The sequence below is a fragment of the Canis lupus genome, chromosome 1, assembly GCF_003254725.2.
Source record: "Canis lupus dingo isolate Sandy chromosome 1, ASM325472v2, whole genome shotgun sequence".
NCBI lineage: Eukaryota > Metazoa > Chordata > Mammalia > Carnivora > Canidae > Canis > Canis lupus.
The window spans coordinates 116000854-116028351 of NC_064243.1; the positions used below are offsets into that span (position 1 = coordinate 116000854).

At 38.9% G+C, this 27498-nt stretch overlaps 2 protein-coding genes across 16 annotated transcripts in view; one reads left to right on the forward strand and one right to left on the reverse strand.

Moving 5' to 3' along the window:
• Positions 1 to 448: 448 nt before the first annotated feature.
• On the reverse strand, positions 449 to 23682 carry ZNF829 (zinc finger protein 829). Of its 4 annotated transcripts, XM_025421713.3 has the most exons (6): positions 23538 to 23606; positions 22859 to 22927; positions 18952 to 19051; positions 15211 to 15337; positions 14820 to 14915; positions 449 to 2597 (listed from the first exon to the last, which is right to left on the reverse strand). In XM_025421713.3, the coding sequence occupies exons 4-6, from the start codon at positions 15329 to 15331 to the stop codon at positions 1618 to 1620; spliced, it is 1197 nt and encodes a 398-aa protein (XP_025277498.1). In that variant the 5' UTR covers positions 15332 to 15337; positions 18952 to 19051; positions 22859 to 22927; positions 23538 to 23606; the 3' UTR covers positions 449 to 1617. The 4 variants fall into 4 exon arrangements, with proteins under 4 accessions (XP_025277498.1, XP_025277497.1, XP_025277496.1 ...); XM_025421712.3 differs by lacking the exon at positions 18952 to 19051 and having other exon boundaries at positions 23542 to 23682; XM_025421711.3 differs by lacking the exon at positions 18952 to 19051 and having other exon boundaries at positions 23538 to 23677.
• Positions 23683 to 23699: 17 nt separating this feature from the next.
• Positions 23700 to 27498, forward strand: part of ZNF568 (zinc finger protein 568) — an 80911-nt gene continuing 77112 nt past the window's right edge. For 4 of the 12 annotated variants that reach the window (XM_049109973.1, XM_049109940.1, XM_049109943.1 and 1 more), the window contains exons 1-2: positions 23954 to 24092; positions 25310 to 25376. The gene's annotated coding sequence lies outside the window, so the exon portion shown is untranslated. Of the gene's footprint in view, positions 23826 to 23953; positions 24093 to 24113; positions 24291 to 25309; positions 25377 to 27498 lie in introns of those variants that run through there. The other 8 variants (XM_049109951.1, XM_049109972.1, XM_049109947.1 and 5 more) reach the window with 5 other exon arrangements.

Genomic DNA, 27498 nt, shown 5'->3' on the forward strand with positions numbered 1-27498 from the left:
AAGCAGGCTTCTCGCCCACCATGGAGCTTGACACCAAGCTTGATCTCATGACCCTGAGATCATGACCTGAGCCGAAATAAAGAGTCAGAGGCTTATTAACCAATTGAGCCACTCCAGTACCCCTCACTTTACATTTAACTCATTTAATCCTCACAACAATCCAACACATTAGTGTATGTACAGTCGTACACAAAATTATAAAGCAGTACTAACTTTTCTACAAGTGTTGCAAATATTTATGTATTTGGTTGTGTGTGCACAAATCTGTAAGCAAAAGTAATTTTTAAAAAAGGTCTGGAAGGATAAAGAACAAACTGCTAAGAGTGACTACAACAAGGAAACTACTGGCAGTATTTTTCAAGGAGAAAATATCACGGTTTTTTTTTTTCACCAGTTATTTGACATTGAAATGTAATGTTTTTAAAGAAAAACAAACAAAAGCACTACATTTGTGTTTAGAAGGCAACTTTTATAACTGCAAATTTTCAGTATCATAAAGTTTTTCAGTAATATACAGCAAAATGATAATCTACCATAGAAAAATTATACCATTAAGAAGAATGACAGACATCTATACTTACTGAAATAGCTGCAGGATAGAAGCAGGTTATGGTACAGCATGCACATCATGATTACACTAAATAAAGTCTGGAAGGATATGTTGTAATAATTTGAAAGTAGTAATTTTTTTTTTTTTGGTAGGCTTACAAATAATCTTTCTTCTTTGTGTGTGTGTATGTGGTTTGTTTTTTGTTTTGACAAAATGAAAACAATAGTTTTACAAAAGGAAAAAAAAAAAGAGTAGCACTGCCTTTAAAAACAAAGTTATAATTCTGCCAGGAATTGAAAGATAGCCTATGTAATGTAACTTACTATACAATACTGGTACTATAAAAACAGATCTATGGGTTAGAACAATAGAAAAGACAGCCCTAAAATAAAGCTAATATAAACTCAAATATATAACCAAGAAGTAATGTAATACAATAAGGAGGAAAAAATTATTTAAGAAATAGTCTGGGACAGAATCTTTTTTGGAGGTAAGGGACATTTAACAAGTTATGTATAAAAGAAAATTACAAATATGTTAGAAAAACAATGTTAACAGTGTTATGGGTTAATATGTTCAAGCCTTAACCTCTGGCATCTGTGAATGTGATCCTATGTGGAAATAAGGTCTTTGCAGATGTAATCAAGTTAAGATAAGGTCATCAGTGTGAGCCCTAATCCAATATAATTGATGTCCTAAATAAGAGTCTCCTCTTATACAAGACAGGGACAGATATACACAGAATACAATGTAAAAATGCAGGCAGAGATTGGAGTGATGGATTTACAAGCAAGGAATGTCAAAGACTGATGTTATCAGAAGCCAGGAGAAAGACATGGATCAGATTCATCCTCAGAGTCCTCAGAAGGAACCAACCTTACCAACAACTTTAATTTGGGATTTCAAAGCTCCAAAACTATGAGATAATAGATTTCTATTGTTTTAAGACACCCAATTTTGTGGTACTTGGTACTTTGTTATAGTAGCCTAAAAAACAACTATATTTATTATTTTTTCATTACCTGTTTTAAAGATATTATTAAAAGACTATCAACAGGGTTTATCTTTCACCCAGTATGAATTCCTTCATGGCGAATAAGGTCAGAGCGACTACCAAAGGCCTTTCCACATTCTTTACAGTCATAGGGTTTCTCACCAGTGTGAATTCTTTGATGTCTAGTAAGGTTTGAGCCTTTATTAAAAGCCCTCCCACATTCATTACATTCATAAGGTTTTTCATCTGTATGGATTCTCTGATGTTGAATAAGTTCTGAGCTCTGAATAAAGGCCTTTCCACATTCCTTACATTCATAGAGTTTCTTGCCTGCATGAATTCTGTGATGATTAGTAAGTGTTGAGGCACTACTAAAGGCCTTCCCACATTCTTTACATTCATAAGGTTTCTCACCAGTATGCATTCTCTGATGCTGAATAAGCCTTGAGTGTTGAGTAAAGGCTTTCCCACATTCCTTACATTCATAAGGTTTCTCACCAGTATGAATTCTCAGATGTGGAAAAAGTTGTGAACTCTTAGTAAAGGCTTTTCCACATACTTTACATTCATAAGGTTTCTCACCAGTGTGAATTCTCTGATGATCATTGAGGTTTGAGCAATAATTAAAGGCTTTTCCACATTCCTTACATTCATAGGGCTTCTCACCAGTGTGAATCCTCTGATGTTGAGAAAAATATGAACTACAACTAAAAGCCTTGCCGCATTCCTTACATTCATAGGGTTTTTCACCAGTGTGAATCCTCTGATGTCGAATAACAAGTGAGCCACGACTAAAGGACTTCCCACACTCCTTACATTCATAGTTTTTTCCAGCAGAATGAGTTCTCTGATGTTGAATAAATTGTGAGTTCTGATTAAAGGCCTTTCCACATATCTTACATTCACAGGGTTTCTCTTCATTAAGAGTTTTTTGATGTGAAGTAAGAAATGTGGGCTGAATAAAAGTGGGCATGTCTTCGTGAGCAAATATTACTTGACTAAAATGTCTCTTCTTTAGAGATAATATCTTGGTCTCACACATAGATTCCAGATCTGGGGGGGGAAAAAAAAAAGGCATGTGTTCATTTTTCCTATCTTGGGAGAGATTAAAACTTCTAAACAGAAAAAAGAATTAAGGTGAAAATAACATCTGGGAAAGTAAATGCATAAACAGTTCTCAAATATGGCTAAGCAATTTTCAAAACTGATAACAGAAGCATGGATACTGAGGAGAGCCAAGAGAGGAAATTCAAGAGTGATTAGGGAAATAAAGACCTCCATCCTGAAATTCCAATGTGAAATCAGAATTACCTGAAACTTCCATAAATACACCCTGTTTGGGGATACCCTCCATACTTTACAGTGATTCTAATCATATACACATGCTTATAAGCATACACCTCACACACAGCCTCACACTGTATTTTTTATAATTTGTGGATAATTCTCTGACCTACATAAAAAAAGACTATTGAGGAATAAATGTATTAAAATGTATAAATGGAAGATCACAGTCAGAAACTCCAAAGTGTTTGTTGCTGGTAAATTCACATTGGGAGATACCCTAATCTAAAGTCCTGAATGAAACTGACAAGAATGGTAGGCAGGTACTTCTATGGATAAAGCCTGATATATTGGGGATTCAATGAAAATAGTTTGCCTTGGAATTCTCTGATGTTGATTTTGGAAGAGAAAGGAATGGCATCTTGCTCATACCAGTGAAAAAGGAAAGAGATAGCTTGAATATGAGGAAGAAGAGAGTAAGAATGAAATATACTGTGAGAAGAAGAGAGGTACTCCATGTCCACTTTTTTTTTTTTTTGCCATTCTGCGTATCTGCCATGAAAGCACTGCAAATACTGATTCTGAGTTTATAAATTTTAGCAAGTAGGTAAATTCATACATATGGAATCTCTGAGTAATGAGTGTCTATTGTACTTTTAATAAAAAGGGGGACAGGGATCCCTGGGTGGTGCAGCGGTTTGGCGCCTGCCTTTGGCCAAGGGCGCGATCCTGGAGACCCGGGATCAAATCCCACATCGGGCTCCCGGTGCATGGAGCCTGCCTGCTTCTCCCTCTGCCTGTGTCTCTGCCTCTCTCTCTCTCTCTGTGTGACTATCATAAATAAATAAAAATAAAAATAAAAATAAAAAAAATAAAAAGGGGGACAACTTCTGTTAGAAATCACAGACTGAACATGAGTTTTCCATTGCTTATTCATGAATCCACAAGAAAATTATAATAGAAGCTTAACAAGAGGAAAGAAAAACTTCCCTATGACAATGAATACTGGAGAAGAGACAGTAGCAATAAAATCTGGAAGCTAGAAAGCCAATGAATGAGTGAGTGATGAGTGAGTCTGCAGACGAGAGAAAAGCAAACTGAGCCTACAGTAGATGAATTCCACAGCACTAATTGATAGTGCAGATCCCCATAAATGCACAAGAATTAGAGGCATCAGGCATTTTTAATGTGGGGTATACAGAGAATGCTGAAAGCTGAAGAATGAATTCAAAGATTGCATTAGTATTGAAACCGCTAGGATCCTTTCCCCTATATGGGTTTACATTTTCCTATTCTCACAGAAAACTAGAAATATAGAAAAATGGAACCAGAGGGAATCTGAACTCAGGAGCATTAAGCATAGCTGTGGGTATGGGTACTGAACAAAAGATTAACAGAAAATATATTTACTTGTGATAAAGAATGATTCTGGTCTTTATTCCTGGCACAGAGCTTCACAAACCATTGGGATTTCCTGACTGGAAAGTCTTTTGTTATTCACAAGCTCCTTTTGATCAGACCTGAGTTTTCCTAATGCGGTGATTCACAGTGGGCACTTAGCTTCAAGAGGGAGAATCTAGGCACTCATGACTACACAATCAAACCTCAATAAAAAACTCAGGGCAAGGATTGGAGGGAAGCTTCCTGGTTGGTAACTATAGGATGTACCTGGAGGATGACATACCTTGACTTTATGGGTGTAGAATTTCCTATGTTTGGTACCTCCTAGACCTTGCCCAGTGCTTTTCAGGAGTTTTTTTTGAGTTGTTCTAAGGAATTATCAAACCTGAGAGGGTATGTGAAACTCTTAAATTTAGTCAGACAGAAGTACAGATAGCCTGGGGATTCCAGTTGCAAATGGTGCCTGAACTGGTGGGCACCTTGCCCTTTAACTTGCAGATACGATGTTAACTCCAGGTAATGTCAGAATTCAGTTAAAGCATAAGACATCCATTTATTGTTAGAGAATTTGTGCAAGCCACGATACTGAAATAACCCTGTTGATTTTATCCTAATTTAATGCCCAGAACACTGATAATAGGCTCTTAACTTCCTCAACTAGCAAAATAAAGGTCTCTTCTCACAGGAAAAAAATTATGCATAAGAGAAAAGACCAATTACCAAAAGTAGGCTGTCCTTAGTATATTAACCCAACCAGATCATCCTAAAGTAAACAAGACCCAATTCCTAAACACAGAAGTTCCAGTCACCTTTTTAGTATCTCATACTTAAAAATGAGCAGTAAGCCATTGTTTATCAGACATATGAGAAATGTTTTTTAATGTGAAGAAGAGCCCAAAAGACAAAAAAGTATCTGTGAGGAAACAATGCAAGCAACAGAAGAAAATGTCAAAACATATAATAACCTCAGAGAAATAACAGGATTAAACAGGCATAAGATTCTAAATAAAGAAAGACTAAGAAAACACAAAGTTTTTAGAAACTGAAAATATAATAATGAAAAAATATTTTTTAAAACCCCAAAAGTTCCTGTCTAAACTCGGAATGTGCACAAAATTCTGGCTTCCTTTCTCAATTGACCCTGGAGAAATTATAGAGAATTTGGTTTTGTGTGGAACTGATGCAAATTGCAAAATGTCCTAGGGAGATTGAAGACTGGTGCAAACCTGTGTGTATTTGAGGGTGGAGTCTACTTGCCTGAAGAGATGGTAACAGGAGGCAAGGAGAGGCTAGCCCAGTAGAAAAGTTTCTAAACTCTGATTTGTCCTTTCCCCGAAACGCCCTAGGACCAGTGGCCTGTGCCTTTACCACAGAAATTGGTGGCCGCTGCTCAAGCAGCTGAGAAAGTAGAATAATCTAGTGGTAAAGAAAAAGTCCTGCTGGACAGAAGAATGGCTGACTATCTGCTCTCAGGAATCTGTTCCTTTACCTTCTCAACTATTAAAACCCCTAGAGTTGGTGAATTACAAAAAGGGAAGGCATACTCTTCCTGTAGATGCTGCTGCTTTGTAAATGTTGAAAGATCAAAACATGAGAAGAATTACTTGGTAGAGAAGTAGCAAATACAAGTTATTAGCAGTGAATCATTAGGTCTTAGGGCTCGTCATTCTAAGTTCATCCCCCATTACTTAAATCTACCTGGAAGGACACAGACCTGGGTCTATCCCCTGGTATACTGCTAGACAAGGTGATTGATATCCTCTTGGGAACATGAACTCACAGGCCAAAATGGCTACACATCAGAGGGTACAACTGTTATTGAAATAAGAATACAAACTACCATGATCATCTTGACAGATACAGAAAACCTGTAGGATGTGGCCAACACCTATTTATGATAAATCTGAGCAAATTAGCACTGCAAAGTAATAGCTGTAACTTGGTAAAAGTTATCAGAACTATGGCAAAAACTGCAGCTAAGTGAATAACTTTAGATATGCTCCCTAGAAGATGAGGAAAAAGAAATGGATGCCTATTACCAATATTACTAAATAAGACAACCCTGGCAACCATTATAAGCAAAGAAAAAACAAGCGTGAGGATTATAAGAGATAAATCTAATAATATGCAGATAATATGATGATCTAACTAGAAAAACCAAAAGAATAAAAAATTAACTTCAGTAAAGTTTGGACGTTAAAGATCAACTTATAAAAATTAATTAATAGTATTTTGAGTAACATCAGAAAGATGGTGGAATAATAAGTGCTAGATTCTCCTGACCCCCACAAAAACACCAACTTAACAGCAATACATGATCAATTCCCTTTGAGAGAAATCTAGAAACCAATTAAGAGAATCCTGCATGCTATGCAAGTGTGAAGCCAGCCATATCGACACTAGTAGGAAACCTGAAGACACCCTCTCACCATGATCCCTATTCCTGGCATAGGGACATATAACTGGGAGGAAACTTCCAGCTTCTTGAATACAGAAAAGTTGGAACGCCCATCCAATATCTCAACTTTTCTGACTGTCGTGGAGCCTTGATTAGACCTGCATACCCTAGGCTCCTGGGGACTACAGAGAACAAAAGCACTGGTTTAAACTAGCATGCACGCACTCACCACAGCTCCTTTCCCTGCTCAATGCAGAGTGAGTGGGAGGAAAACTTCAGCTCCCAGCTTCTCCCTGGAGAAGGAAAGAGGCGGACTGTGTGTCAAACATTCCAACTTTTCTGGGGTTTGCCTAAAGGATTGGCTTCTGTCTCATCAGTCTCAGAGTGCTGATGGGACCCAGTAGATTCAAGATATCCAAAGGCCACCAAGAACAAAGAAGGTAGTTTGAACTAGCAAACAAACTCACCATAACTACTCCTCCTGGCCTAGGGCAGAATGAATGGGTGGAAAACACCAATTCCCACCATCTCCTTGAGGATGAAAAGAGTTGGACCATGCATCCACTTTTCTAACTTCTCTGGGAGCTACCCAAAGGACTGGTTTCTGTCTCACCTATCTCAGACTGTGGATAGGACCTGGCATACAGTGGGCCCCCGGGGACTACAGAAAATGAAGGGGGTAATTTGAACTAGCATGAAGGCACCAGATCTTGTCCCCTAGTTTAACACACAGTAAATGGAAGAAAAACTCCAGCTCCCAGTTTCTTTCTAGGTGGGGAAAGAGTGCATCAAATGTTTCAAATTTTCCGGAGATTACTTGAGGAACTGGCTTCTATCTTACAGCCCTGGAGGGACCTGACATATTCTAGACACCTGGGAGCCACTGAGAACAAAGAAGGTGATTCAGACTAGCATGCAAACACTTGCCAGAGCCCTTTCCCCAATTCTAGAGCAGAGCTGGCAGACAAAACACTCCAGTTCCCACATTCTCTCTGGAAAGGGAAAGAAACTGGATCACACATCCAATGTTCTAATTTCTTCAGGAGCCCATGAGAAATTGGTGCTTGTTTCAGAGCATTGATGGGACTTGGCATACTCTAAACACCTGGAAGTCACTATTAAGACAGTGGTTTGGATGAGCATGAACATTTGAGGCTCCCAGAAGGTCTGACTGCTGAAGGTCTTCTCTTCTATGAGGCTAATCCATAATGAATGGGACTAGTGGCATTTTTTTTAAACATGTAGATACCAACACAAAGAATTAGGAAAGAAAATGAAGAAACGGAAACATAATCCAAACAAAGAAACAAAATAAACCTCCAGAAAATTACCCTAATGAAAATTAGGCAGAGGAATTACCTGACAAAGAATTTTAAATAACCACCATAAAAATACTCAATGAGCTCAGGAGAACAATGAATGAGAAAAGGGAGAATTCCAGCCATGAGACAGAAAACTTGAAAAACAACAAACAGAAATCTTGGGAGCTGAAGAACGTAATAACTGAATGAATATTTCAATAGATGGATCCAACATTCAATAGTCTAGAGCAAGCAGAAGAATCAGTGAACTTTGACAGGTCTTGTGAAACTCTCTAATCAGAGGAACAAAAAGAACAGAGAATAAAAAAGAGTGAAGAAAGCTTAAGGTTCTTACGAGCACCAAGGAATGGTCCAATATACACGTTATGGGAATTAGAGGCAGAAGAAAGAATAAGAAAACTTACTCAAATTAGTAATGGATGAAAACTTCCCCAATCTGAGGAAGGAAATGGGACATCCAGACTCAGGTAACCAAAGTATTCCAAAAAGATGTACACAAAGAAATCCACACTGAGACGTATGTCACACACAGACATCATCATAATATCTTTGTCAATAGTCAAAGGCAAAGAGGGGTGCCTGTCTGGCTCAGTTGGAAGATTGTGCAACTTCTTGATCTCAGGGTTGTGACTTCAAGCCCCATTTTGGGTGTAGAGATTACTTAAAAAATAAAAACTTCAAAGGCAAAGAGAATTTTGAAAGCATCAAGAGACAACGAATTGTCACATGAAAGGGAACCCCCACAGGACTATGAACAGATTATTTAGCAAAACTTTGAAGGCTGGAAGAAAGCAGGATGATATATTCAAAGTGGTGAAAGAAAAAACTTGTCACTCAAGAACATTATACCCAGAAAACCAGTCCTTTATGAACGAAGGAGAGAGAAGACTTTTCCCAAACAAAACCTGAGGGAGTTCATCACCACTAGACTTGCCTTACAAGAAATGGTAAAGAAAGTTTTCCAACCTAAAATGAAATGATAGTAAACAGCAACACAAAAGAATAAGATAGTATAAAGTCCTGTTTGTAAAGGAAAATATATAGACAAACACAGACTACTGTAATACTGTAACACTAGAGGGTAAATTACTTTTAATTCTAGTATAAAAATAAAAAGCCAAAAGTATTATAAATAACTAGAAATAAAAGTATGTTAACAGACATACCATGAATAGATGTAACTTGACACATCGATAACACTACATACAGGAGAGCAAGTATTTTTGCATGTGATTGAAATTAAGTTCTTAGCTTAGGGATGCCTGGGTGGCTCAGCGGTTGAGCATCTGCCTTTGGCTCAGGTCATGATCCTGGGATCATACGATCGAGTCCCGCATTGGGCTCCCTAAGGGAGCCTGCTTCTCCCTCTGCCTGTATCTCTGACTCTCTGTATCTCTCATGAATAAATAAAATCTTAAAAAAAAAAGTTCTTAGCTTAAAACATATTGTTACAAGATATTTTATGAAAGCCCCAGGATAACTACAAAGAAAATACTTGTAGAGGTTAGAAAAAGAAATGGAAAGGACTCAAAGCATATCAATACACACACACAAAAAAAAGAAAGAAAGAAACAAAAAGACAGCAAGCAAAGAGTAAGAGGGACAAACGAACTATTAAGAACAGAAAATGGACAAACTGGCAACAGTAAATCCTTCCCTATTAATAGTAACTTTAAATATAAGTGGACTAAACCTTCCAATCAAAAGACATAGTAGCTAAACAGATAAAACAACAAGATCCAACTATATGCTGTCCTCAAAAGACTCACTTGAGACTTAAGGACACATACATCGGCTGAAAGTGAAGAGATGGAACAAGATATTCCATGTAGATGGTAACCTAACGACAGCTGGGGTGGCTATACTTATATCTGACAAAACAGGCTTTAAGTAAAAAACATCACAAGAGACAAAGAAGGACATTATTTACTGATAAAAGGGTCAACTCACCAGGAAGATACAGCAATTATAAATATATTTGCACTCAATATCAGAGCACTTACATATATAAAGCAAACACTGGCAAAACTAAAGCAAGACATAGACAAAAATAACTGGACACTTCAATGGCCTACTTGCAATGATACATGAAACAACCAAACAGAAAATAAACAGTGACTTGAATACTATTATAGATTAAATGGACCTAACAGATCTATATAGAACATTTCAATCAATAGTAGCAGGATCTATTCTTATCAAATGCACATGGAACATTCTCCAGGGTAGATCATATGCTAGGTCACAAAACAAGTCTTGAAGAAATTTAAGAAGACTGAAATCATACCAAGTATCTTTTCTGACAACAGTAAATGAAACTACAAATCAATAGCAGAATGAAAACTGGAAAATTCAGATATGTAGAAATTAAACAATACATTAAAAAAAAGATTTTATTTATTTATTCATGATAGAGAAAGAGAAAGAGGGAGAGAGAGGCAGCGATACAGGCAGAGGGAGAAGCAGGCTCCATGCAGGGAGCCCGACGCAGGACTTGATCCCAGGTCTCCAGGATCACTGCCCGGGCCGAAGGCAGAGCTTAACTGCTGAGCCATCCTGGCTGCCCAACAATACACTTTTGAACAAGCAATTGGTCAAAAAAAATAAATTAGAAAATATCTTTTTAAAAAAAGATTTTATTTATTCATTTGGCAGACAGCACAAGAGGGGAGCAGCAGGCAGAGGGAGAAGCAGACAGGCTCCCTGCTGAGGAGGGAGCCCAACATGAGTCTTGATCCCAGGACCCTCGGATCATGACCTGAGCCGAAGGCAGATGCTTAACTGACTGAGCCACCCAGGTGTCTCTAAAAAATATCTTGAGACAAACAAAAACATATTTCAGATGAAGAAAAAGTAGGACAAAGAGGGAAGTTTATAGTTCATATGTTAAGAAAGAAGAAAAATCACAAATATATGACCTCATACCTCAAGAAACAAACTAAACGCAAAGTTGGCATATAGAAGGAAATAATAAAGATTAGAGCAGATGCAAACATAAGACCTGACACTGTAAAACTTCTAGAAGAACACTTAGGGGGAAAAGTTTCGTGACACTGGCCTTAGTGATGATTTCAGGATATGATACCAAAAGCACAGCAATAAAAGTAAAAATAGACATACAGGATTACATCACACTTAAAAGCTTATGCACAGCAAAGGAAACAATCAAAACAGTGAAAAGGCAAACCTATGGAATGGGAGAAAATATTTGCCAAACATGTACTTGATAGTGGTTAATTTCTTCTTTTTTTTTTAATTTTTAAAAAATTTTTATTTATTTATGATAGTTACACACACAGAGAGAGAGAGAGAGAGAGAGAGAGGGGCAGAGACATAGGCAGAGGGAGAAGCAGGCTCCATGCACCGGGAGCCCGATGTGGGATTCAATCCCGGGTCTCCAGGATCACACCATGGGCCAAAGGCAGGCGCCAAACCGCTGCGCCACCCAGGGATCCCAATAGTGGTTAATTTCTAAAATATCTAACCAAAAGAACTAATAACTTGACTAAAAAATGAATTAAGAATGTGAGTAGACATTTCTCTAAAGCAAACGTACAAATGGCCAAGAAGTATATGAAAGATGCTCAATCTCTAATCATTACAGAAACATAAATCAAAGTCATGAAGAAACATCGCTTACTACTTTTAGGAAGGCTATCATAAAAAGAAAACAAGTAATAAATGCTGGTGAGGATGCTAAGAAATTGGAACTCGTGTACACTACTGGGGGAAATGCAAAATGGTGCAGCCACTCTGGAAAACAACATGGAGGTTCCTCAAAAAATTAAAAATAGAACTATCATATGATCCATCAATTCCACTTCTGGGGATTTATCCAAAAGAATTGAAATCAGGATCCTGAGGAGATACTAGTGCTCATGTGTTTAATAGTCAAGATGTGTAAACAACTGAAATCCATAGATGAATGAGTGGATGAAGAAAATATGCTGTATACATACAATGGAATATTTAGTCCTAAAAAGAAGGAAATCTTTGAACACTATGCTACATGAAACCTGCCAGTTATAGGACAAATACAGTTATAGGACAAATACATCTAAAAAGAGCAAAACTCATAGAAGTGAAAAAGTAGTTACTAAGAGTGGTTGGTTACCAAGGACTGGGGTTATAGGAAAATGAGCAGTTGATAATCAGCAAGTATAAAGTTTTAATTATGTAAGGCAAATAACTGCTAGAGAGCTGCTATATAATAGTATGCCTTAAGTTAGCAATACTGTATCATACACTTAAAAATTTGTTGAGAGTAGATCTCATGTTAAATGATCTTATCACAATTACATTTATTTTTTAAAGATTTTATTTATCTGTGAGAGAGCATGCACAGCAGCGGGGAGGGGCTTAGGGAGAGGGAGTAGCAGACTCCTCACAGAGCAGGGAGCTGGACATGGGGCTTGATCCCAGGACCCTGAGATCACAACCTGAGCCAAAGGCAGAAACTCAACCAACTGAGCCACCCAGGTGCCCCTGACAATTAAATTTAAAAAGAAAAAATTTAAAAGGCAGTTGTAAGAATTTACATCCCACCAGCAGCTTGAAGGTGCTGCTCCACATGCTCATCTATCCTTACTAATGTTAGTCTTAAATTTTTGCCCATGTTGCAAGTGAGATAATGATATCCCACTGCAGTTTTAATTTGCATTTCCTTAATAACTAATAAAATTAAACTTTTCACATGTTAAAAAAAAGCTAATAATATTTCTCTGCACCAATAATACCAATTAGAAAATTGTAGATGGGGATCCCTGGGTGGCGCAGCGGTTTAGCGCCTGCCTTTGGCCCAGGGCGCGATCCTGGAGACCCGGGATCGAATCCCACGTCGGGCTCCCGGTGCATGGAGCCTGCTTCTCCCTCTGCCTGTATCTCTGCCTGTGTCTCTGCCTCTCTCTCTCTCTCACTGTGTGCCCATCATTAAAAAAAAAAAAAAAAGGGATCCCTGGGTGGTGCAGCGGTTTGGCGCCTGCCTTTGGCCCAGGGCGCGATCCTGGAGACCCGGGATCGAATCCCACATCGGGCTCCCGGTGCATGGAGCCTGCTTCTCCCTCTGCCTGTGTCTCTGCCTCTCTCTCTCTCTCTGTGACTATCATAAATAAATAAATAAAAAAAAAAATTAAAAAAAAAAAAAACAAGAAAAAAAAGAAAATTGTAGATGCTCACAACAGCAACACAATCTACTGGAAAAATCTAGAAAGTAACTGAATAAAGAACAAAAACTTGCTGTGGAGAACAACAGGTTGCAAATGATTTGTCTGGTGAAAAGACAGCCTTAAGGTTACAAATTTATTATCCTGTAAGTCAATAACTAGTTTTTGTATCCAAGTTAGTGATGTGATTCCTGCATTCTTTCTCTCTGGGACAGTATGAACTCAGTCTCTTCCAGATAACTTGAACTAGCTTTACCATTCTTCTGATTCTCTCATTAATGAGCTAAATAAATCTTTCAAATATGCTTATCATACACTTAGAAAAGTTATATTTAACTTTTGAGAAGTTTTATACTCTGATTATTTTGAAGATCCCACCAAGATGTCCAAATGACTTATCTACAGGAGGCAGTAAAGTGTGTGACTTGAGAAGTGTACCTCACAGGCTATTTAAGTCCTAGCAGTCTTCTCTTCTTGGCTGCCTCAGTAAATCCCAAGCAGCAATAAAACTCTACTTTCATTCACTTTCTGTCCACTACACCCTTCTCAATGTGTCTTGCTTGGGTTTTATTGTTAGGCCAAGTCTAGTTTGGGTTCTGGTTTGTGCAAGGTTGGTAAGTTACAGTGATTAGAAATCTGATTTTATGGCTATTTCTATAGGGATAATGGAAATCTGTTTCCAGGGATCCCTTCATTCTTTGTTTTTTTTTTTTTTTTTTTTTTTTTTAAATTTTTTTTAATTTTATTTATTTATGATAGTCACATAGAGAGAGAGAGAGAGGCAGAGACATAGGCAGAGGGAGAAGCAGGCTCCATGCACCGGGAGCCTGACGTGGGATTCGATCCGGGGTCTCCAGGATCGCGCCCTGGGCCAAAGGCAGGCGCCAAACCGCTGCGCCACCCAGGGATCCCTCCCTTCATTCTTTGTTATGTGAAAACAGAGAATCTGGATTATTATCTTCCCTGTGAGTCTGTTTAAAATATCTTGTGCCTCCCAGAAAGGAAAAAAAAAATTTTGGAGCTCTGCATTGGTGAGTTCTTTAGTTGTTTATCCTACTTTATGGCTAAACTGTAAAACTAAAGTTGTGTCTACAATTGAAAAAAGCTTCTTTTGTTGTTTTATATTACTTTTTTTGGATATAATTGACATAAAACTTTTACCTGATAATAGGGTAAGTGTGAAATATTTTCCTATTTCCAGAACGTATTAATAAACTTAATTATGAAGGCTCTTAACTTAAAGAGGAGTTCACACGCACATGCAACCAAAGAAAAAATAGATAAACTGGATTTCGTCAGAATTAAAAACTTGTGCTTTGGGGATCTCTGGGTGGCTCAGCAGTTTAGCGCCTGCCTTTGGCCCAGGGTGTGATCCTGGAGTCCCGGGATCGAGTCCCACGTCAGGCTCCTGGCATGGAGCCTGCTTCTCCCTCTGCCTGTGTCTCTGCCTCTCTCTCCCTCTCTCTGTGTATCTCATGAATAAATAAATAAAATCTTTAAAAAATAAATAAAAATAAAAAAAATAAAAAACTTGTGCTTCAAAGGACAAAACCAAGAGAGTGAAAACACACTCACTTAATGGGAGAAAATAGTTGTGAATCATACAGCTGATAAGAGACTTGTATCTAGAATATATAATAACTCAAAAATAAAAAGACAACCCAGTTAAAAAAATGGGACAATATCATTACTCTATCATTTCACTCACCTGAACAAAGGCCTCTTGTCAGCTCTCTTTCAACCATCCAGGGCTCTTTTCCTTGTTCCAATAAGGAAATCACAGCTGGCTTAGAATTGGAAAGTCCTGATCACAAGAAAAGACACGGGACATTGTTATGCTGTGGGTGTCTCAGAAATCAGATCCAGTCCCTTGGTGATCAAGAAAAAGATGCCACTATAGGAAGGACCAGAGAAAGATGAAGCTTCAGCCCATTGGAGCTGCTTATTTCCAACTCTTCCATTCCATTCCAACTCAAACCATTCCTTAAGGAACAAGGAGCAGAAATTTAGCTGGTTACTTGAAACAAATAATTAACAATGGAGAAAGGAGACATTTCCGAGGGCAGACTCTGAATTTGGGGGGATAAAGTTATCCTTACCCACTGAAACCAGGTTGCTGAAATTCTCCAACATCACTTCTTTGTATAAATTCATCTGACCAGAGTCCAGGCATTCCCATTCCTCCTGAGAGAAGTTTACAGATACATCCCTGAACATCATTGACCCCTGAAACAACAAACATGCTTTTACAGTTGAAGGAGATTTAAAAAATAAATAAATAAGACGTTAGTAGAGATGGTGGTAGAAAGCTTTATAGAAAGAAACAGAGATTATTAAGCAAATTGAAGGGAACTCTATTATGTCAGTAGAAGAAATATTTCCTGTGTAGAGAAGGATTTATCAAGGAATATGCAAGTAAACATTTTTTATGAAATAGCAAACATACAGCTCAATGGTCAATGCCTGGTTATACTGAAGTGTGCATATATGTGAATTCCTTCCCCCTTCCCACATTTTCCCTTTAAGACTCCAAAGACGGAACAATGTGATGTACTTTTAAAAAAACTTCTTATGATATACTTTTGAGTAAAATTTCAGAATGTCAAGGAAAAACAGAATTTCTAAAAGCTTCCAAGAAGAAAACATGGATCACACAAAAATTTTCAGGAATTAAAATCACAGTGGACTTTTCAACAGTACTCCTTGAAGTAAGAAAAAAAAATATTCCTTTAATATTACAAAGGAAAATGAATTCTGGCCTAGAATTCTTTTTTTTTTTTTTTTTAAGATTTTATTTATTTATTCATGAGAGACAGAGAGAGAGAGAGAGAGGCAGAGACATAGGCAGAGGGAGATGCAGGCTCCACGCAGGGAGCCCGACGTGGGACTCGATCCTGGGACTCCAGGATCACGCCCTGGGCCAAGGCAGGCACTAAACAGCTGAGCCACCCAGGGATCCCCCTGGCCTAGAATTCTATACCCAGTCAAAGCTAGTGTGAGAATTATATACCAAGCAAGATTAAAACTCAAGCTAATGTGAAGATACATTTGCAGGGAAAGATAAAAATATCTCCAAGTTGCTTTTATTTATTTATTTATTTATTTGTCCAAGTTGCTTTTATTTTTAATTTATTTATTTATTTATTTATTTATTTATGATAGTCACAGAGAGAGAGAGAGAGAGAGAGAGAGAGAGGCAGAGACATAGGCAGAGGGAGAAGCAGGCTCCATGCACCGGGAGCCCGACGTGGGATTCGATCCCGGGTCTCCAGGATCGCGCCCTGGGCCAAAGGCAGGCGCCAAACCGCTGCGCCACCCAGGGATCCCATCCAAGTTGCTTTTAAAAGAAGCTCCTGGGCTACAGACTCCATCAAAAGTAGGAAGTATTAAGAAAAAGAAAGATACTATATTCAGAAACTACAAGATGCAAGTTCCAGGACATTATCTGGCACCAGAACTAGGGAGCAATGTCTAGAAACAGGAAGACAAAGGACTATGGGAAAGAGGTCTACAAGGAAAAATAAAGACCTAATAATAAGTTTGATCACATGGGAAGTATTTTAGATAGGCAACTGGAAGCAGTGTTGGTAGATTTGGGGAAGAAAAGAGCTACACATATATGGAATGAGGCAACTGAGGAAACAAACCAGTTTACCCTCAGAAAACTGTAAAAATTGTACTGAAAAGAACTTAGGATCTAGTGTACTACTTGGCTCAGATTAATAATATCTGCAAGATCCTAATTAGATGAATATCAATGGTTTAAAGAAAACTTGTGACATAACTCTTTCACAGGAACATGAAGTGAGGAATGGGATGGTAAATATCAAACCATATTTACCTCAAGAAAGTCTCCAGGAATGTCTATTAAAAAAATAGCAATGGAGGCGCCTGGGTGTTAAGCATCTCTTGATTTCAGTTCAGGTCATGATCTCTGGGTTGTGAGATTAGGCCTGGTGTCAGGCTCTGCACTATGTGTGGAGCTTGCTTAAGATTTTCTCTCTCTTTCTCCCTCTGACCCTCCCTGCCCAAATAAATAAATAAATAAATAGCATATTTTAAAAAAAATAGCAATGTAGCAATATGAATTCGAAATATTGGAAAAAAAGGGGCCACCTGGGTGGCTTAGTTGGTTAAGCATCTGCCTTTCAGCTGAGGTCATGATCACAGGGTCCTGGGACTGAGCCCCACACTAAGCTACCTGCTCATGAGGGAATCTACTTCTCCCTCTTCTTTCCCTCTGCCCCTAACCCCACTCCTGCTCTCTCTTTCTCTCTCTCAAATAAATAAAATATTTAAAAGAAAAAGAAATATAGGAAGAGGGCACCTGGATGGCTCAGTTGGTAGAACAAGTTACTCTTGATCTCGAAGTTGTGAATTTGAACCCCACGTGGGGTGCAGAGATTAACTTAAAAATTAAATCTTTAAAAAAAGAGAGAGAGGGATCCCTGGGTGGCGCAGCGGTTTAGCGCCTGCCTTTGACCCAGGGCGCGATCCTGGAGACCCGGGATCGAATCCCACATCGGGCTCCCTGTATGGAGCCTGCTTCTCCCTCTGCTTATGTCTCTGCCTCTCTCTCTCTGTGTGTGACTATCATGAATAAATAAATAAAATCTTAAAAAAAAAAAAAAAAGAGAGAGAGAAAATATAGGAAACCTGCCAAGAGAAACAGAAAAAAATTTGAGGGTATCCACTTGAGGGGAGTGGGATTGGGTGCTGGGACAAAGCTCTGCCATTTTTCATTAAGTCTTTTAAAATTTCTTGAATTTTTTAAATGCAAAATTGGCTGAACATTAATTTAAAATATTACTATCAGGATGCCAGGGTGGCACAATCAGTTAAGCATCCAACTCTTGGTTTTGGCTCAGGTCATGATCTCAGGCTTGTGAGATAGAGCCCTACATCAGTCTCCACGTTTAGCATGGAGTCTGCTTCAGAATCTCTCTCTCTCTCTCTCCCCTCCCCCCTCTGTCCCTCTTGCTCATGCTCTCTCAAATCTTAAAAAAATAAGTAAAACATCACCATCTTAGACAAGAGCATAATTTAACTTTCTTCAAAATTACAGTTCTCTTATGACTGTTACAAGAATTATTCCCTATTAACATAAATTCCTTAACTTTTATAATTTTACTAGTAGAATTTTCCATAATATAAACATTATGAAAAAACCTTGCCATTTTGTTAGGCAAAATCCTTAAGATCCTTTCCAGATATGGTCCTCCCTCTCATACCTTGCTCCATACATCTCTACCATTTGGCTGCTCCTGAATTGTATTTTTTGTAGTAAAACTGTGATCATAAATATAGTACTTAACGGAGTTCTAGGAGTCATTCTAATCAATTACTGTACCTGAGTGGGCATCGTGGGAATGCCTCAATTTGTGGTTTGCTGGGCAGAAGTGCAGTTGCCTTTGGGCTACCCAAGGCTTGTTAACACTTGTCTGAAATAGGGTAGTCTGTAAGGCTAAGTCCCTAAACTTATGGGGCTCTGTGTTAACTCTGGGTAATTAATGTCAGAACTGCATTAAATTGTAGGACTCAATTGGTGCCCCAAAACTGGTTGTTGAAAGATGACACACATTTCCATCCCATAGGAAAAATTAGGTTACTTCTCTTTCATCTTAGACTCCAGGGTCCAAAGTAGAATGAGACTGTTTAGGAGAATTTTTGCTGTTTCTTGGAGTTTAGAGGGCACAGAGACTGGCATCCAGTCCTCTTTTTGGACCATAGGAGGGACAGTGTGATTCCCAACAAAGCAGTAGATCACAGAATCCCCAAGTGTAAGACAGATATTATAAGTAGCCATTCAAGGGCCCCTGGGGGCTCAGTCAATTAATCACCTGACTCTTGATTTCAGCTCAGGTCATGATCTCATGGGATCGAGCCCCACATTAGACTCTGTGTTCAGCATCAAGCCAGCTTGTTCCTCTCCTTCTCTCTCTAAAATAAATAAATAAAATCTTAAAAAAAAAAAAAGTAGCCATTTTAAGATGTGTTCCCCATGTCACATGAAAATACAATTAGAGGTTTCCAGCAGGGAATTCTCTGAGAATCCTATCAAAGCACCCTATAAGAAAATGAGTCAGTGTTGAAAATCCAGAAAAGCAAGAGGGACTAAGACCAAAACAGTAGCACCAGTCAAATAAGTCTTTTCCCTTACCTCTTCTTTTCTACCCACTGCAACCTCATAGGAGTCAAAAACAGCCTACTGGATGGGAGAAAAGAAACTTAGGTTGAAGAAAAGTTTAGTGTATCCCTCTTTTCACACTGTAAGCTTCTAGCTTACAGCAAATCTAAACTCAAAGAAAAGGCTTTATTATTATTTTTTAAGATTTTATTTATTTATTTGAAAGAGAGAGAGTAAGAGAAACAGAGAGAGGATGAGCAGGGAGAGGGAGAAGCAGGCTCCTGCAAGCAGGGACCCAATACAGAGTTCAGCCTAGGACCATGTGATCATGACCTGAGCCAAAGGCAGACACTTAACTGACTGAGCCACCCAGGCACCAATGAAAAGACTCCAAATGAATCTTACATATTATTACACTCAACTAGAGGTTGTAATTTGTAAATTGAGACTGACCTTATCACTGGAAAAAAAAAAAAGGATACCAAAAAGTGATCAAAACAATTATAGGGATTACACAAGTTTTTATCCAGGGCAACAAAAAAATTTAGCCCAGAGTTGAAAGTAGAAATTATAAAAAATTTATTTTGCTTGCTTCCTATGAAGTCCTGCTTATTTCAAAGTGCAAGTTATAGGCTGATTTGGTTTTCTAGGTACATATTCATATCATCTGTGAAGTGATAATTTTACATCCTCTTTTCTAATTTTTAACCTAATTTTTTCTCTTGTCTAAGTGCTTTGGTTAATACCAATGCAACAATTTAAATAACATTGGTGATGGTGTATATCCTTATCTTTTCTCTGATTTTAGTATGAATGGTTCAAATATTTCCTGATTAAACATTAGGTTTTAAAAAGGTGGGGGGAGGGTGCTGGGCTGGCTCAGACAGTAGAGCATGCTACTCTTCATCTCCAGGTTTATAGGGTCAAGCCCTATTTTGGATGTAGAGATTAATTTTGTAGAAAAATTAAAAAAAATTTATTAGCTTCTGAGAACAAAATTCATTTCATTCCTTTTATCTTGTACTATAGTATTATAGATATTATATAATAACTAGCATTATTCCAATTAATATTGGGCAACAATCTTCACTATAGAAATGGCAAGTGTAATTAGAGGCTGATGGGAGAGAAGAGCCAGATACTCTGGATTTTGGCACAGGAGAATGGACTGGAAATACTCAGCCATCTTCTAAAGAACTCAGAGAGAAAGGTCTTAAGCTGAATACATTTGGTGTGATTGATTCTTAACCTGATTTCCTTTGCCTCTGTACCAAACACACCATTTTAAAAATTGAGAGTAGACACCTAGAGTATCAACTCTAAAAACAAAAAAGATTAAGAGACAAAAAAGGGTAATGATAAATTCTAATCTATGTTTAATCAGAGCCTGAGAAGGGAAAGGAGAGAGAGAGAGGGAGAGAATAAGGAAGAGGCAATCTTTGAAAATGGCTGACAATTTCTTTAATATAATAAAAAACACCTATCCACAAATTCAAAAAACTCTACAAATCCCAAGCAGATAAAATTTTTAAAAGGCACACTTAGACATGTTATACTAAAATTACAGGAAAAAAAAAAAAAAAAAAACTGGGAAAAAGTCTTAAAAACAGCCAGAGGAGGGCAGCCTGGGTGGCCCAGCGGTTTAGCACTGTCTTCAGCCCAGGGTGTAATCCTGGGGTCCTGGGATGGAGTCCCACGTCAGGCTCCCTGCATGGAGCCTGCTTCTCCCTCTGCCTGTGTCTCTGCCTCTGTGTCTCTTGTGAATAAAAAACAAAAAACAAAAACAAAACAGCGAGAGGAAGAAAAGCAAAAATACCTTCAAAGGAGAGAGAAGCTAGAAAAATGGAGACTGTGATACTATGATAGAGCTCATAAATATACCCACACACATACAGACTGGATTTACATGGATTTGGATACATCTGAAATGGGAACAGTGCACTAATATTTGGCTCTGAGAAAGCTAGAGAGGAATTTATAAGACGGAAAAACCTTGGGCCCCACTTTACATCATACATGAAAGCCAGTTGAGGGGGGGGGGGATTAAATATATAAATGGGAAAGGCAAAACTTTTTAAAAGATTTTATTTTTAAGTAATCTCTGCACCCAATGTGGGGCTTGAACTCACAACCCCAAGGTTGAAAGTCACATGCTCCACCAACTGGGGCAGCCAGGCAACCCAAAAAGCAAAAGTTATAGCTTTAAGCATAAATATAGAAGGATATCTGTATAACTTTGGGACAGGAAAGGATTTCTTGAAATACAAAAAGTACCAACCATAAAGAAAAAAAATTGGGTAAATTTAATTGTGTTAAAGTTAGGATTTGTATTCATAAAACCACCTTAACAGAGTGATAAAACAATCTAAACAGTAGAAAACTATCAATGAAGGACCCACACTCCTATGAATCAACAAGAGATAATGTAAGAGCAAAAAGGTAAAAGATCTGAAGAGGCAGGTCACAAATGACAAAACCCTAATAACCAATAAACATATGAAATGGTGTTCAATCTCATTATTAATCATGGAAGTCCAATTTCAAAACTGTGTGTGTGTGTTGTGTGCGTGTATAAATAAATATTTAAAGATTTCAAAGTCTGACATAACTGACCTGGAAAAAAGGATAGACTATAACTCATTCATATAAAAAAATATTTATCTTTGAAAAATTGTACTTATAAAGACCATTTGACAACACAAGAGAATGATACTTTTTAAATTTTTATTTGTTTTATGATAGTCACAGAGAGAGAGAGAGAGAGGCAGAGACACAGGAGGAGGGAGAAGCAGGCTCCATGCACCGGGAGCCTGACGTGGGATTCGATCCCGGGTCTCCAGGATCGCGCCCTGGGCCAAAGGCAGGCGCCAAACTGCTGCGCCACCCAGGGATCCCGAGAATGATACTTTTTAGTGAAAGTGTAGGACATAATATGGTAAATGCAATATAATTTGATTTTGGAAAAATAATAAAAATTAATCAAAATATTAACAGTTATTTTAGTGATCAAATTTTGTTTTTTGGTAATTCTGTGTTTTCTCTAAAATAATCATGCTTTTATTTTTATTTTATTTAAGTAGGCTCCATATCCAGGATGGAACCCAATGCAGGGCCTGAACTCAGGACGCTGAGATTAAGACCTGAGCCCACATCAAGAGTTAGTGGCTTAACCGACTGAGCCACCTACGCACCTCATATTTTTATTTTAAAATCATAACAAATATTGCATTTATTTAAGATTTTATTTATTTACTCATGAGAGACACACAGAGAGAGGCAGGGACATAGACAAGAGGGAGAAGCATGCTCCTCGCCGGGAGCCCAATGAAGGACCCAATCCCTGGACCCAGCATATACCCGGAGCCAAGGGCAGATGCTCAGCCTCTGTGCCACCCAGGTGTCCCAAATATTGCATTTAAAAAGAAGAAAAGTCCACAAACAGACGTGGATCCATTTTCCAAATAAGTAAACATTAAATATATTGGTGCTGTTGGGTTTTAATACCAGGCTGGCCTACTCTTTTCTCTAAGAGGGAAATCAGAGGGACCTACAATTAAATGGCATCTTTCTTATCATTTAACTTTCAGAAGAAAGAAAACAAAGAGGAGACTCGAACACACCTTGGACATTGCTTGTAGAAGTTCATTGTGCATTCTTTCCTTCTCTTCTGCACCTAGAGAAGGGCGGAACTGGGAGAGGAAAAAGTAATTGCAAAACACCATGTTTTCCTTATTTCCCAAACTGGTCAGCTCCAGTCCCAGGCCCAGCTCCCACCACACACGGGGGATGGAAATCAGAGGAGAATGGGGCATCCTGCCTAATCCGTGTCTCAGGAAAAAGCTGAGGTCCCTGGTGTCAAGGAGCTATAATCTGACCAAATTTCACAAAGGTTCCCTGGGGCAGAGTCCTGGAGTTACATACACTCTTACATATGACAGGAACCCCATACCAGACACAGTGCCCCATATCTTGGGCACGGTCATACTGAAACCAATGCGACAAACACTGCACACACCTGCACACAGAGAGCTGTACCTGGTAACACAGTTATCATATACCCACCACCGAACAAATACAGTTAACTTACTCTCGTACAGTCGCAAGACACCCCCCTCCCCAGTGCCGCGGGGTCACAATCCCACATCACCATAAGAACACACGCAGTCACAACCCCACAATGATGGGCAACCGATAATCGCACACAGGTCTCAATGTCACAACCTCTCACACACAAAATCCCACAACCTCCCCCTTTACAGGCCGCTCCGCTCGCACGGGTCGGATGACCCAGTTCGGTACCTGCCTCCGGGTTCCTCAACTTTTGGGTCTCCTCGCGTCGCACAGGCACAGTTGAATCAGTTCCTCCGCGGCGGATCGACTCTCACCTCACGGATCTAACGGTCCCGCCAGGCGTGACGAAACGTTCGCGTTCCTGCGAGAAGAGCGACGGGCCACAGGGCCCTCTGGGAAATGTAGTCCGGAGATGCACCCGCGGCCCCGCGGCCAATTCCTCTCAGCGACCTGCCAGGGCCCTCCCGAAACGACTGTAACTGCAGTTCTCAGCCAGTCTCAGGGTTGCGAGGCACGGTAGGTTGGCATCTTCCAGCCGGGCCTTCAGCGCCGGCCTGGTGCATCCCCTTCCTCACACAGGAAACGCAGACAGCTTTCCGGTCGGAAGTTAAATCAGGCCGCGAAGCCTTCTGGGAGGTGGTGTGCTCGGGAACGTCCGTTGGGAGGAGGGCGCGAAGGGATGGTTCGGCGTTACCGGCGTCTGGCCTGGGCCTTTCGGTCGGTCGCCTTCACTTAACCTCCCAGAAACCGCGAGCTGAAGGCGCATTCGGGCGTTTCCGGCAGGTGACGCTACCGCGTCCCAGCAGCGGGGCATGGGGGAGGGGCTTGAGCTGTTTGGGCTGCGAGGCCGCTAGGCGGCGAGGCTGACGGGGCGGAGCCTCTCGGGAGGCCCAGCGCGTCTGGAGTGGCCACGGTGCAAAGTGCTCGGGGTGGGAATACGCTCCTGGAGAGTGGTTGGACTTGTTGCACCAAGAAACTGTGGTGGGAGTCAGTGTGTGTGTGTGTGTGTGTGTGTGTGTAAGAGAGAGTGTGGTGATGTGTGTGAGTGTGATGGACTAATTGTGATGGGATGTTTGAGGTGTGTGTAATGGCGATGTTTGTGGTTGTGTGTGGTTGTATGGTGTTTGATTGTCGTGAAAGGTCTGTGATGAGCTATTTGTGATATGTGTCGTGGTTCTTGAGTTGACTTCTGTATAGTATTTGTCATACTCGATAACGTCTTGAAAAAAAATTGTATAAAATTTTGTGTTTGGTTTTAAGCAGTCCTCCCTGTCCTTTGGCCACTCCTTAGTCTCCTTTGCTGCCTTCCCTCCCTTCCCCCAGAAGTTCTTGGTTCTGTTCTGTTGCCTTCCAGTTTTCCTGTGGATCTTTTCCAGATTCATGATCTCAACATCATATGGCTTGCATCTTTTATCATATGTATTACTTAGCTATTGCCATGATAGTAATGCTAACAAACTACCTGTAAATCAGTGGCATAAACAGCAAGCATTTATTCTCATGTTCACCTTTTCCTTGGTTCTCTGTGTTCAGCTTATTTAGGCTGTTGTTGGCTGAGTAATTAGACTGCAGGATGGATTTAGATCTGTTCTCTGTATGTTCTTTCTGCTACTCAGGCTAAGAGGACAGTGGTTATCAGGACATCCTTTCATCATGGATCATCAGAGCACAGGACAAACCATACAAACACCCTTAAATACCTCTGCTCCTCCGTATAGTAATAATACATTAGCTAAAGCAAGCCACATGGCTTGGCTTACTTACACTCAAGTGGGAGGACAAGGTAAAGTTAGTGGCAAGGAGTGTGAATATTAGAGGGACGTGAAGAATTGGGACCAAGATTTCAATTTACTGCATTAGGAAACATGCCTCTTTATCCTGGTGAACGCCTTTTACTCCAAGTTCTCTTTTGTCTGATAATATTCCTGTTCAGATTTTGTTATTGTATTATCCAGGAAGTTCATTTTCCAACCCCTTCTTTTTATGTTTTTATGCTTCAGGTCTCTTGTAAAGAGTATATTGCTGGACTTTTTACCCTTTTATCCTGTTTGAATGTTATTTTAATAGGTGAGTTTAATTCATTTGCATTTATTGGAATGCTGATACAAATTTGCTTTCTATTTATTGTAGCTTTTTTGTTGTGTAGATTTAGCTTATTCACTTCTCTCTCTCCACTGCTTTGGTTTCCGTTCTTTTCCTTGAATTTTTAACATGCATACTTAACAAAACCCCAACTTAAGACTTTAGAATATTTGAACTCCAAACTACCCACCCATTTCTGTGTTATCCTTAAATATATTCCTTTCTTCTGATTTTAAATTCTCCAGATTAGTAGAATTCATTTAAGTGTATATATATGTATCCTTTGTACATCTATAAATGTGTATCTGTGTCTTTTTATACATGTGTATATATATATATGTATATATACTTTTAATTGTGATAAAACTTAACACGTAACATAAAATTTTCCATTTTAATATCTGCACCCCCATTTTCATTGCAGCATTATTTACAATAGCTAAAATAAGGAAACATTCATCAATAGATGAATGGATAAAGAAAATGTGGTATATACATAAAATGGAATATTATTCAAAGAAGGAGAGCCTGCTGTTTGTGACAAGAGGGATGAAACTAAAGAACATTATGTTATGGGAAGTAAGCCAGTCAGAGAATTAAGAGGCACAAGAATAGAATAATGGTTGCCAGAGCCTAGGGAGTAGAGGGAAATGGGTACAAAATTTATGTTATGCAAGAAGAATAAGTTGTAGAGGTCTGTACAACACAATATCTATATTAACAATACAGAATTATATACTTTGTTTTGAGTACAGATCTTGTATTAATTGTTCTTCCACAGAAACAAAAGAACTCAAGGAAATTTTTGGAGGTGATGGATATGTTTAGTACCTTGGTTATGGAATTGGTATCATGAATATATATATATATATATATATGTCTAAACTCATCAGGATATATATATATTAAATGTGTGCAACTTTTTGTACGTTAATTATACCTTGATAAAGCTTAAAGCACAAAAACGTTTCACTTTTTTTTTAAAGATTTTATTTATTTATTCATGACAGACACATAGAGAGGGAGAGAGGCAAGGACACAGGCAGGGGGAGAAGCAGGCTCCACCCAGGGAGCCCGATGTGGGACTCGATCCCGGGTCTCCAGGATCCAGCCCTGGGCTGAAGGCAGCGCTTAAACCGCTGAGCCACCCGGGCTGCCTCAACATTTAACATTTTAATCATTTTTAAGTGTAGAGTTCAGTGGCGTTACATTCATATTGCTGTACCAGTGTCACCACCATTTATCCATAGAACTCTTTCATCTTGTAAAAGAGAAACTTTGTACCCATTAAGCAATAACTTCCCCATTCCTTGGATCTCTCAGTCCCAGAAACTTCCATTCTATTTTTCTATGTGAATTTTTTTTTAAGGATTTTATTTATTTATTCATGAGAAACACAGAGAGGCAGAGACATAGAGGGCGAAGCAGGCTCCTCGCAGGGAGCTGATGCAGAACTCAATCCCTGGACCCAGGATTGCGCCCTGAGCCAAAGGCCGACTCAACCACTGAGCCACCCAGACGTCCCTACTTTCTGTCTATATGAATTTGACCACTCTACATACCTCATATAAGTTGAATCATACAGTATTTGTTTTTTTGTGAAGAGTTTATTTAACTTAGCATAATTTCTTCAAGGTTCATCCATGTTAGAGCATGTCAGAATTTCATAATATTCCACACTATGTATACACTGCATTTTGTTTATCAATGCATTCATCTGTCAATGCATACGTGGGTTTCTTCTACCTTTTGACTATTACAAATATGCTGCTATAAATGAGTGTACAAATATTTGTTGGAATTTTTGGATCCGGTAAATTCTGGGTTTTTTTTTTTTTGGTTTTTTTTTTTTTTGGTTTTTCACTGCCATATTGTTTTCCATAGTGGTTACACCATTTTAATCAACATATTTTTTTGAGCACCTACCATCAATGGCAAAGAGAGATTAAAAAAAAATTCCTGTTTTCATGGAGTTTATAATGAGGGGATACACAGACAATATGTATGATGAATAGTTTATTAGTGATAATTGCCTAGGGGAAAATAGAAATTGTGTGAGGGATATTAAGAGTATATCAAAATTTATTACAATTGAATGTTTCTGTTT

Coding starts and splice junctions, on each gene's coding strand:
- ZNF829 (XM_025421712.3), bottom strand. CDS start 22,891: ATGCACAATGAACTTCTACAAGCAATGTCCAAG. Junction 15,338..22,858: donor TTCTACAAGCAATGTCCAAG/GTGTGTTCGAGT, acceptor TTGTTGTTTCAG/GGGTCAATGATGTTCAGGGA. Junction 14,916..15,210: donor CAGCAACCTGGTTTCAGTGG/GTAAGGATAACT, acceptor TCTTGTGATCAG/GACTTTCCAATTCTAAGCCA.